This window comes from Trachemys scripta, chromosome 12, assembly GCF_013100865.1.
Source record: "Trachemys scripta elegans isolate TJP31775 chromosome 12, CAS_Tse_1.0, whole genome shotgun sequence".
NCBI lineage: Eukaryota > Metazoa > Chordata > Testudines > Emydidae > Trachemys > Trachemys scripta.
Window position 1 is genome coordinate 4,004,103 of NC_048309.1, and position 12,596 is coordinate 4,016,698.

The following is a 12,596-nucleotide window of genomic DNA, read 5'->3' on the forward strand; positions in this document are numbered from 1 at the left end:
CATGGCCAATGGGAGCTGCGAGGGCAGTGTGTGGAGCCACCCTTGCGCCTAGGTGCCGCAGGGACATCCCGTCCGCTTCCGGGAGCCGCCTGAGGTAAACGCCACCCAGCGCCTGCACCCTGAACTCCCTCCTGTATCCCAGCCCTGAGCCCCCTCCCAGAGCCTGCACCCCAACCCCTTCCCGCACCCAAACTCCCTCCCAGAGCCCACATAACCCACCCCCTCCTTCACGCTGAACCCCTCGGCCGAGCCCAGCGCCCCCTCCTGCACCCCTCATCCCTGGCCCCACCTCAGAGCCCTCACCTCCCTGCCCCCACCTGCACAAGTCTGGTGAAAATTAGTGTGTGTGGGGGAAGGCGTGAGTGGGTGGGCGGGGCCTTGGTGAAGGGGCAGGGGGCGGGGCAAGGGTGTTCGGTTTTCTGCAAACAGAAAGTTGGCGACTCCTCTCCGCCCAGTGTAGCCCCTCCCCCCCCCACAGGGCAGGTGCCGGCTGTGGCAAAGCCCGCCCCCCTCCCGCCCCCTGGCTGGCAGTGACCCGAGCCGAAGTAGGTGGGCGCCACTTGTCGCTGGCACAAGCCAAAGTGTCAGGGCTGGGCTGGCTCTGCAAGGGCCAGGGGCAGGCCCCGGCACTAGGCCTTAAGGGACGCCCCCGGCACTGGCCTGCTCCCCCCTCGGCTCAGCTGCCCTGCCCCAGCCACGCATGGGCGTGTTGCTGCGGGGCCAGGTGGAGCTCGGGCTCCCCCTGCTGCCCATCACCCGATACTGCAGCTCGCGCCATGGCAGGCCACCCGCCGCTCCTCACCAGAGCAATGCGGGGCGTGGTACAAACAACTCCTGGCTGGAGGCAATGCACAGCAAGGCTGCAGCTCCCCCCCCCCCCCCTTTGGAGGGCTAAAGGGAAAACTCCCCCCCCCCAACTGCCCCCTCAGGACACCTGGGCCAACAGCAGCCTCAGGGGCTCAGCGGGTCTCCTGTCCCGCAGCACTAAACCAGCCCTGTGGGTGCAGGTCACGCCACCCCCAGATAAGCCTCAGACGGCAGGCTCCAGGGGGTGTGTGGATGTGCACACACATGCTCTCTTGCAGCAGCACCTCCCTGGTAGAGTGGCCCTGTGTCCCGGTTTGGCTGGGACAGTCCCGTCTTTAAGCCCTGTCCTGGCCGGCCGGCTGTTTGGCAAAACTGGATATGTGTCCCAGCCAACTGCTCACCAGTCGGCAAGTGCCGTGGTGCCAAAAAAGTGGGATGCGCCATCTCCCAGGGGGCACAGAGGACGCAAGTGGCAATACCAGCCCTGCACCGGAGGGAGGGTCAGGGAGAGCAGCTTTGGCCAGGCCAGCTGTGCATGGGCAGGCAGCAGGGGGTCTTGAGCTGGCCCCATGCAGGTACTGGGGAGGTGTCGATGGGGGCTTTGGGCCAGTCCTGTGTGGGTGGCAGTGGGGCTTGGGCTGGCTGCAGAGGTGGGCAGCGGGGCCTCATGCCAGCCTCACATGTGGGGAGAGAAGGGAGGGGTGTCTCAGGCCAGCACATCCTTGCTGGCAGAAGGCAGGGGGGGCTGCAGGTTGGCCCCTGTGTGGCGTCCTGTTTTCTCTTTGGGAAAATAACATCTCCCTTCTCCGTTGGAGCATTGCTGGTGAACAGGCGCCTGCCAAGCCCTTGTGAGGGCAAACGGAGGCTGGTGAGGAGCTATTCATCCTGCCCCCTTCTCAGGCTGCTCGTTCCCTGTGTCCCCCAGCGTATACTGCACTGCGAGCCTGCGGCCGCTACGTTGAAGCAGTGATGGCGCGCAAGCGGCCAGGTGAGCAGCTAGGCATGAGAGGAGACAGCTGCCCATGGTGGATGGGGGTGAATGGGCCCAGGGGAGATGTGTATTTCCCCCCAGCTACGGCAGCTTCTCCCTCGGCCCACTTCCACCACCCGAAGCCGGAGTGGCCGCAGCCAAATCTACTAGAGGGCAGCGGGTACCTCTACACCAGGTTACTAACGGTTCAGCGCGTAGGAAGAGCTAGTGGGGTTCTTGCCCATTTTACCTATTGTGTGTATTAAATATAGCTAGGGCCAGGGTCTGTTTTTCCATGTGTCCCACCCCTCCCCCCTTACAGGAAGGAAAACACTTCCCAGCAATAACGAATGGGCAAAACCTAGACCCCCAAATGTATTTAAAGCAAGACATGCAGGCACTCTACTGTCACTGCCTTTGATTGCTGAGGCTGTTATACGTTTTGTTAGATTAGAGCCACTTTTTAACATGCAATAAGATGCTTACCAGCATTAAATGGTCCCAAACCCCACTTCAGAATCCAGGACGGGAGGAAGTGGAGGAGAACTGGGACTTGAAATTATACTGACATGAAAAAGGGTAAAGTCTACTCTAGACTAAGTTAGTGTAACCCTTCAGCCAGGAGTAGTCAGCAGCAAAAATAACCAGCTTCAAATATCTAGGGTTCCTTTCAGAATGAAACAAATACCAGCTCAAGCCCCTCCTCAGATACCCGGGAAACTAAATGCCTTTCCTGGGCATCTTTAATAGGCAATACTTCCCCACTCGCAAGTCTGAGTATGAGGCATTCAAGGAAAAGGGGATGCAGAATCAACTCAGGAACAGTAACAACACATGTATGTATGTATAAAATAAATCACCCATCCCCATGGTATCTTTGGCAGAAGATCAGCTCAGTTCCCGAAGGGCCGGTGCGATCAGGGCCGGCTCCAGGCACCGCGCAGCAAGCAGGTGCTTGGGGAGGCTAACGGAAAGGGGTGGCACGTCCGGCTCTTCGGCGGCGGGTCCCTCAGTCCCGCTCAGAGGGAAGGACCTGCCGCCAAATTGCCTGCGAAGAATGAAGCGGCAGTGGTAGAGGTGCTGCCAAAGTGCTGCCGCTCGCGACTTTTATTTATTTTTTTCCCGCCGCTTGGGAGTGGCAAAAACGCTGGAGCCGGTACTGGGTGTGATACCGGATAAGAAAACGTCCCTTTAACAATTTCTCTCCCCTTCTCCTTCTCCTATTACACCCTCTCGTTGTTTGGTTGTCACAGTCACCTTCCCCCTCTGCTACTGCACTTCACTCATCATTGATTATCCCTGGTTAGCAAACTCTAGAGCTCAGCAGGCCCATCTGCAACCCCTAGGGGAAATACTATACAGTCTGGTCCTGAGTCATCTTCATTTAACTCAACTGTGATTCTTTCAGTATAGTAGGGACAATATTTAGCCTTTTCGGGTCTGTCCATATTTCACTATCCAACCATGCCAGAGAGTGGATTTGGTTAGGGTGACCGCTCATCCAGGGCACATTTGGTGCAGTTCTTTTGCCTTCTGTCACCCAGCAAGGATAACAACATTTCATTATCCTTTCACCCAAAAAACAAAAACTAATTTTCACCACCACCCCTAAAGCTTTTACATAACAAAAATGCAAATGAGGCCTGGCTAATGGTCTCTTCTCCCTGATCACCAGTAGATGGCAGCAGAGAGCTCTTTCCCCTACAGAGTTTCTGCCCATCTGGCGTTCTCAAGCAGCTCTGGGCCACTTTCCACTGCTCGCCAATAAATGGTAACAGCAAGCACCCTCCACTCTAAACTCCAGGCTACAGGACTTGCATCACAAACGTGAAAAATGTTAAGGCTGTAAACCCAAGTACCCAACATTTAGGGAATGCCAGATTTACAATTGCCCATGCCCCCTTAATCCAGACTCCACATGCATCCATCCTGTCCACTAGAGCAGCAGAATCGGGGGTCAGAAGCCCCCTGGAGGGCTGTGAGCAGGTTTTGGGGACGCCAACAGGGCCAGCATTAGACTTTCTCGGGCCCAGGGCAGGAAGCCGAAGCCCGCCGCATGGCGTCGAAGCGCAGGCCTTAAGCCCCACACCACCCGGAGCTGAAACCAAAGCCTGAGCAATGTAGCTATGCAGGGGCCCCAGGCAAGTGCCCGGCTTGCTATCCCGTAACTACGGCGCTGGCTTTTATATGCAGAAAACCAGTTATTGCGACACAGGGGGGCCATACAGTTTTTATAGCATGTTGGGGGGTGGGGGGCTCAGAAAGAAAGGTTGAAAAGTCCTAGAGGAGGCAGGGGTCCTGTGGGACAAATAGCATGTAATTACAGACTGCACCCCAATGCATGTACACAAGGAGGCCAGACTGAGGTTGCCCATGTAGGCTTAACTCTGGCTTTCCCTAACTTTTGAGTTCAAGGCCTGGCTCTTGGTTTTGGGGCACTTCAGGCCGGCGCTGCAGGAGGTGGTTTCTGTGCAGCACCTACAGGGCTGGGGAAAGACTGCGTCTCCCACGTGGTGACGGGAGAGTGACCTGCAAGTCTCACTGGGGGGAAGGAGGGCTCATGGGGAAACCTGGGTGGGAGACAATGTTTAAGGACTCCAAAGGGAATGGGCCAAGGGGATAGGGGCTCAAAGGGAGCCTCAGTGCCATGGTGCTACCCCTGAAACAGCAGCTGCCTCCACCCCAGGTAGCATTGAGGACGGAGACTGTTTCCCTGGCCTTCATGACAGTGCCAGCCTGTGGCCAGGAGGAATCACTGCAGAGGATGGAATTCCTAGCAGCCTTTGATGGGTGCATAGGAGAGAATGTGGTTGGAGGTGGAACAAGCTCCTTGGGGGTGATGTAAAAGAAAAGGCCACACAGAGATCTGCATTTTCTTGCTTCTTCCTCTTCAAATTTACAAGATTTTCAGGCTCCTTTCAGAAACTCTTCCCTGCACCCCTAGTAGGGGGCCTCACTGTTTGAGAAAGCCTGTTCTGAGAACGGCATTCTCTGGGCAGAACACAAATGTCATGGGGAACCCTCCAAACATGCACATGAAGCACAGCGTTTAAAGCCAGACTTCCTCTCACCTTCTCCCATAGCTCAGTAGAGTACAAAGGGCCATAACTAGGAGTAGTGGTGTGGAATTACGAAAGGGAGGCCTTTTGCTTATGATATTAAGGAAAACTTCCCAAGAGGTGGAATGTCTTCCTAGTGAAGGGAAGCCCCATCGTTTGGGACATTTAAAACTAGACTTGTCAAACAGTCATAAAGGTACAGCTGGAAACATGTTCCTACATCAGTGGGGAGATGAGTTGGGTTACCCCTCAAATTTCTATTACAATTTTTCAATGAGGAAAAATGGTTTTCAGTTTAGTAAGAAAATCTAAGCTAAGGAAAATGTCCATCAAAATGTAGAAATGTTAAAGAAAAACTTCAAGCCAGAGCAACTCAGTCGGACTCCAGATCCACTGATAGGAAAAAGGGAGCTCAAGGAAGAAGGGATTCATGCTTCTTTACAAATCTCCCTGCATGAGCTGGACTTAACATGGTCCCCTCTTATTCCAAAATGAATAGTTTTGATGCTCAGGTGGGCTTCGACAGGGTGTCTCTGTGGAGACAATTTAATGGGGGAAAAGGCCATTCAAGAGTCTGTACCAAACTCTCTCAAGTGATATTATGGGACACTTGGATGTCTATCATGTCTCAATCAGTGTGTGAAAAAACCAAGACAACGTGTTTTAGCAGCAATTTCCCAATTTATTGAAACTGATTGATTTTTGCAAGTATGTCTAAGCTAATCCCATCACATAAAGTAATCATAATCAATAGGCATACCTTCGGCATGCCTAGGCAGACAAGAAACTGTGAGATCAACTAGAAAATAAGGTAATATTTACCTGACCTACATTTACAGAAAATCAGTACAACACACAGTCGCCCACTGACTTCTGATTACTAAAATCTCCCCACCTCCCCAAAATATTAAACACATCTCCAATACAAACACAGGTTTATAATAATTAATATAAAGTCAGTATAATATAGAATATTCCCAGCAAAAAAAATAGTCAACAATCTTCAAACACTGTCTTGGTGTTTTTTTGTTATTTTTAGTTTTATTTTTGTAGACAGGTTTAAAGCATGTTGAAAAATAAATATATATGAAAGCATACACACAGCACTCTTACTATGCAGAAATTCTAAAAAAGGCAGAAATCCAAAACACAATATAGAATCTAAAAATAAAAAGAACCATTAAGTATGGCTTTCTTAAGAGTTGCACATGTCACAGAATGAGCTAAAATAAGATTATCTTTCATAATATTGCAAAAAATTCCAGTTTTTGCATTTTCTTGGAGGTTTTTTTTTTTTTTTTTTTTTTTAAAGGATGATGTGCAAAATTGGAAGCATTAAGGTGGATCTTTTTCACAGAGGTGCCTAGTCAAAGATGGCAGTGTTTGACCCAATGCTCTACTGCAAATTGAGAATCAAAATATATAACTTTGTCAGGAACAAGAGTTTGACACATAACCCAGAGTAATAAATTCCCAAACATACATATATATATATATATATATATAAAAGTCAACTGAATGCGATTTTCACTTTGGAGTTGCAGAACATTTAAAGGCATAATTCAAGATACAAAACATAAAATGAGACCTAATGCTAAAGTAGGTTTCCGTTTGATAAGAAAATATTCCTTTAATAGTCCAAACACTATTTGTTTTTAAAAAGAACCAGTCACTTTGAAAACCTTCATGAGACATGTCCCCCTTCTCATCTCCCTGCAAAATCATTCTGTATCTTTGTGAGGTTTTATGGTGACCTTAAACTTTAATATATAAAGAAACAATACTCAAATATATATAAATTAGGATTTTTTAAAAAGACTTTTTGAAAGAAACAAAAAGTTGACAGGAAGGAGAAGCCAAGAACCTAAGTTGCCTGTATTGTTCAAGAAAGCTTTTAATGCAGTATTGTACAAAGGTCTAACCTACTGCATCATTTAGCATGCTTTAGGTATTTATTCGGAGCTGCATAGATAGTGTATACAAAACTGAAGAAATGCATTCAATCACTGAACTGCATGAGAAATTAGCAAAGCTGCATTTGAGATGCTCTTTTTAGTCCTGGCCCCATTTTATATATAAAAAAGATGAGAATAAGAAAGATTCAGGGTACAGTGATTACACATTACATATAAAACATTTTTAAAAATTACCCACATTTCCACTGAGATCAAATGTCTTAATTTTTCATTTTAAGGGAGTTGTTTTCTGAAATTAAATCTGCATTTTATTTTTTTATTTTTTTAAAGAAATTGAAATTTAAAAAAGGAACCTCAGTAAAATATACAAATTCCTGAAGGGAAATAGAAGAGCGGATGCTAAAGATTATTTGAGCTAGTGTTGGATAGAACAACATTTAAGCAGAATTTCTTTACACAGAACAGCAAAGATAGAAATTTATATAGGCAGCAAATTACACAAGTATCTGGACACAGAAAAACGTGAGCAATGGTTGGCAAACTCTAAACGGGCGCCCCAAATTTAGAAAGTCAAACACCTGCACAGAGTTGGGCATTTGCTTACGTCTTTGTGGGATTGGGCCTGGGGATGGACCTGGAAATTGCTGGTCTCTTTCCATGCTTAATTTCCTGTTTTCAAATCAGATTTCTTTTCATTTTTACAGAGATTATCCCTGCAGTTAAACATAGTGCAGTTTCAGATTTCAGTTTAGAACACAGAAGTGAAGTAACTGGTAAAGTTGTATAGACAGCCTCCCTTTCCATTTGAGAGAAAGTATCCCCGTTTTAAAACTCACTGTCTTTCAAAAATAAAATCCCATGTCTCACCCCTATAGGGTGTGAAAGTTTAAAAAGAAATTCCTGAAAGGTTTTTAATTTCCAAATCTGCACACCTCCATCAAAAACAAAGCACTTAAAAGTATACATCACATATTAGAATGATTTATTTGGTATATATATTTAGTGTAAATTAATAATATAGACGCATGTGCCATATTAGAATTTTAACATTATAACAAGTTAGCTTTTTGTGGGTTTTGTTGGTTTTTTTTGCATCCTCAGTTTGAAGAGCACAGAAGTGGCACTAGTAGAAAACATTTATGAAAGCCATTTGGCTTATTGTCCACCATTTAAAAAAAAAAAAAAAGGAAAAGAGAAAGGCAATATAAAATATTTCCAAATAAAACATGAAATAAAGCTAAGCACCCCCAAAATATTAATACAAAATCAAGTTTGCCCAAAAGGGGGGCAGGGACAAGGGAAAAAGTCAACTCAGGATCAATACCTTTTGTTTCTCCCTAAAACATACTAGCTGAAGATAGTGAATCTGTATAGTGGAGTCAGGGTGGACAAAAACTGGAATGTAGAAACTGAAGGTTTGTGGTTTTGGGTTTTTTCTCCTTTCTCCATTTTTAAATAGATTTAATATATAAAAAGCCAAGCTACAGGTATCTTTAAAGTACTGTATGTATTTGTCTACATGTAACAAGTGATTGCTGGAAGTTTAGGGAAAAAACGTCGTATTTACAGAATAAATGGCAATAAATCCACAACCTGCGTATCTGACAGGTGAAAGCAGTCAAGTTCATGAAACAACGGCCTGGTTTTATGATCAACACAGAGTGGACACAGCTGCTGATTTCTTTTGCACTTAGAAAAAGGGATATAAAGGTCCAATCTTAAAATATTGGGGTTTTTTTAAACATAGTTATAGGGCTTTACAACAAGCTAAAATGCAAAAACAGCTTTTTACAGTTTCATAAAAATGGTTTTATATGACCTTCCCCCACTATTCCTTGAATATTTAAAGAATCTGGCTGTCCATTTTTGTCGGGTAACTTTCTCAATCCTAAATATTAGCAGCAGTGTAGACAAGTGATGACAGAGCTTTGCTTCGAGCTAACAGTAGATTTAAGAACATGGATTGGCTTAGAAAAAACATTTTTCCAAATTACTGACAAGTACCAAACTTGAACAGTAAGAATTCTGGTGCTTTTGCACAATGTGAAAGTATAAACCACTGTGAGTGGAGTCCCAAAATTTGGGGAGGAGGAAAACATGCATAGGAAAATTGGTGAGATTTCCCTCACCCCCCCAAGAAACTGAAGACAATTGCAGAGAAAGGAATAAAATACATCACAATGGTGATATGACCCTTCAACTAGAGCAATGCCTAAAGGTCCAGGTGGGTAGGTTCCTGCATTATCACACTTCACTGGGAGGAGATTCCTGGCACCGAATAGTTGAAAAACCTAAAGATTTGATTACCGGGATTTTGTACAGTAAAATCTGCTTTGATTTTACTCCCTGGGTAGAACCATGCTTTCCATTTGTTAAAATTAAACTGCAAGGACTTATATGCTTTTCCCACAAGAAATTGCCTTTCCCACAATTGGGGGAAAAATAGCACCTTTTAATCATTTGGCTTCCTAGATTTAACTGGTTGCTTATTTGTGGCAGGTTTCACGATCACCATATTCATACAGGTTATATAAAAGTCTGCTCCATAGCAAGAAAACAGTGAGGTCTTCAGCTTTTAAGCACCAAAAGCATACAGGTGAAAGGTACAGCAGAAGCTTTTATTATGAACAGGACACTTTCATTGAGTTTTTTCTTTAAACATTGTCATAGGAAGGCAGCAATGGCCAATATGAACTGAACTATTTGGAACACACCCATGTAAACTCTACTGAAAGAGGAGATGCTCTAGTGGAGAAATCTGGTTCTCTAAAAGAGAAGGTTTACTTACCTGGAACCAACCTGGCTGAAACAAAGGAAATTTTACTTAGTCAATTAAATATCTGGACTACACCTACAAATTAAGTAGGACTGTTTTAGCTTGGCAAGGATGAATAATAATATAACTTGGGAGAAATCTTGACTTCAGAACCAGGATTTCTCCCCTAGTTTCTTGAGTTATCACAATTTGTAATTCATTTTGCTAAATGACTTATATTTACTAAAATTTACACATCAATATGAAAAAGGCAGTTAGTTGACACCTACGGGAGAAAGGTGACAACTTTCATGTAAACCAAGCAACTGGGTACTAAACTATATGCGTCTTTTATAACAAAAGAAATCTTATGGAAACACCAACACTCATTTCACATAACGTAACTAAACAAGGTTGGAAAACTGGATTCTGTTAAGATGCCAGTGGGCCCAAGTAATTTCATGATCTTTAACCTGATGGACTATTTGGGAGTTAAGACCCCATGTTATGAAAGTGGCTCTTAAGGCTGCAGCCTGAATTGCTGTTTGATCTAACAGGCTCCATTAAAAAAAAAAAAAAAAGACATAAATTAAAAAAATTAAATATTTAAATTAATTCTTTGTGAAAGGCTTGGGTTATATGGAGAAGCCCTCAAACATACAGGTCAGTTTATTTACATGATACTAGTCTGTAAGTAAGTCCACTGCTGCTGTGAATTTAGAACAAACAAAACTTAAAAAAAAAATGGTTTGGGACGCAAAACCTCCCTGGTATTTAATTCAGGGTGGGGAAGGTTTATAAAAGGAACAGACGCTTTACACTGTCTCCTAGTCTCTCCCCCCTCACAGTGCTCACATCTTCAGAAACTTTACGTCACTTGCATGCAATCTGATTTGCTCCCACAGAGAGGCAAAGACAGACAATCGTATTTTTCCATGGGGGAGAAGGGGAAGGGATGTAACTGATGCCACTAAAAGTGACACTTACTAATACAGTATCTGAATGGTACAGATAAAGGACTTGTTTGTTTTAAAAAAACCCCACAAACAACTCTTTTGCACACATGGACGACAACAAGGCTACTTAGTTTTTCCCAGCACACTCTGTCTTCCCTCCCTCCCCCTACAAACAAAACCTTCCCCGTTTCCCTAAGAAATCCAAGTAAAATCCTTGTCATTCTCTCCAGAGTTCTCTTGCTCCTGTGGAGAGTCGACATCTTCTTTGTCATCTTCTAGAATCACATCATCTTGTGAAATTCCTACGTCATCTTTCCATTTTATATCATCATCATCCCCCATCTCTTCATCTCCCTCCACCTTCATGTCATCTGGATCCTCCATGTACTGGCCTTCACCAGGATACAATTCATCTGGAGATCCTTCTCCTCCATTCTGATCTAAGTGGCCTGTTATGCCTCGACCAGAGCAATCAACACAAACTCCATGGCGTCGGGAACCATGCTTAATTCCCACGCTGGCGGCAGACATGAACACTCTGTTGCACACTTTGCATACATATTTTTTATCTTTGCTGTGGACCTAGGGAAGGAAAAAATAGAAACAAAATTAAGGCAGGGAAGATTAAGCAGAGAATTGCAAATGTGGTCCATGAAAGAAGAGATGCTTTCTGTTTTGCTGTAAAGGGGAAAAAAATAGCGTAGCCCGTAACTGTCACTGGCTGGTATTTGGAACAGAAATGATGGGTCCCAGGTATGACTTTTACCCACTATATTTCTACCAGTATTAGTAGGAAGGTATTTTACAAGGCAACAGAAAATCCTTTTTTTGAAACAGCCCTGACTGTGAAACCAGTAATTTAAGCCTACATTTACCACAAGGCACTAAAGTGCACACATTCCTAAAATTCCTACTACATTTTGAAAGTCTTGTACTATCTTAAAATAGCTGTCACCAGATGCTAGTTAAAAGCTACCAAGAAATGTCTCAAAGATACAACAACCAGAATTTCCGTGTTTGCTATTGGTCAGACAAAGGAACTGTCTATCTCAGGAACGTTTTCACTGGTGTAACCAGGTCAGTGTAGCTACACTGTGCAAACTGCTAATGGAGCTGCAGTACGCTGAAGTAAAGTGAGGTTACTTCGGCAATTAACCAGATTAAGTTGTGCCTTTGCAAGCCCTGGCGTGGAGTGGTGCAGTGCATCTGTGGGAGAGATGTATCCTGCTTTAGTTGCATTGACAGTTACCTTGATCAAGTTTTTCAAAAATGTTCCCCGTGAAGACAGGCTCAAAGGTGGTAATTTATCAACAGGTGTCAGGATATTGTAATGCATGAATTTAGCAGTCTGTATTCCATCATTATCACCATCACCACAGGCTAAAGAATAAAAACCTAGCCAATGTATCCACTTAAAAAACCCAAACCAAAACAAAAAACCAAACCACCTTCTAATGCACATCAGCTTCAAAATGTATGTTTACTTTGACAGGTTTGTCACAAAAGTTTCTGTTTCTCGAAAGAGTCACACAGCAGTGTGTGTCTGAACATGGCATTATGCACAGCTATTCCAGTTAAGAGAGCACGAGCAGCAGTGGAAAAGTCATCTGCAGAATTTATTCAGAGGGAGAACATTGTTCTAACTGACCCAAACTTCACAGTATAATAACCAGAACTAAGCACTTGAAGAGTTTGTGTTTAAACACAGCTCCATCCAAAGTACGCTAATACACGTAATCTCTGCCTTAGCGTATTTTCACTTTAGGTAAAAGCAAGGGAGCTTATCTACTCATTAAGCTAATTTGCTACACTCCACTCCTAAAGAAAAGAACGTATCAGTGGGGTCAGGATTACTGAACTCTACTTCAATGGAGTCACACCAAAAATAATATGGCACGCGTAAACACGTGACGCTTTTAAAGGTTCTTTCTGTTAAGATGTTACAGTGCCAAGAGGTCTCTGGGAATAGCATTCAAATCGATTGTGACTGTCTATTCTTTGAATTGATGGGCCTACCGTGTCCACCAGAGAAAAGCTGGCTTCTGTTTGAGGGCTCTAGGGCAATTTAAACTACGCTGGCTATGCCACAAAGTTATTATAGTAAGGAACGGATGAAAAAAACCCCAAATTAAT

The 12,596-nt window shown here is 44.4% G+C and overlaps 1 protein-coding gene across 1 annotated transcript in view; it reads right to left on the bottom strand.

Moving 5' to 3' along the window:
- Window positions 1-5,497: 5,497 nt before the first annotated feature.
- ZBTB46 (zinc finger and BTB domain containing 46) overlaps window positions 5,498-12,596 on the bottom strand; it is a 100,958-nt gene continuing 93,859 nt past the window's right edge. Inside the window, exon 7 of the mRNA XM_034786616.1 lies at window positions 5,498-11,045. Coding sequence (XP_034642507.1) covers window positions 10,656-11,045 — 390 coding nt within the window. The 3' untranslated portion in view covers window positions 5,498-10,655. The remainder of the gene's footprint in view (window positions 11,046-12,596) is intronic.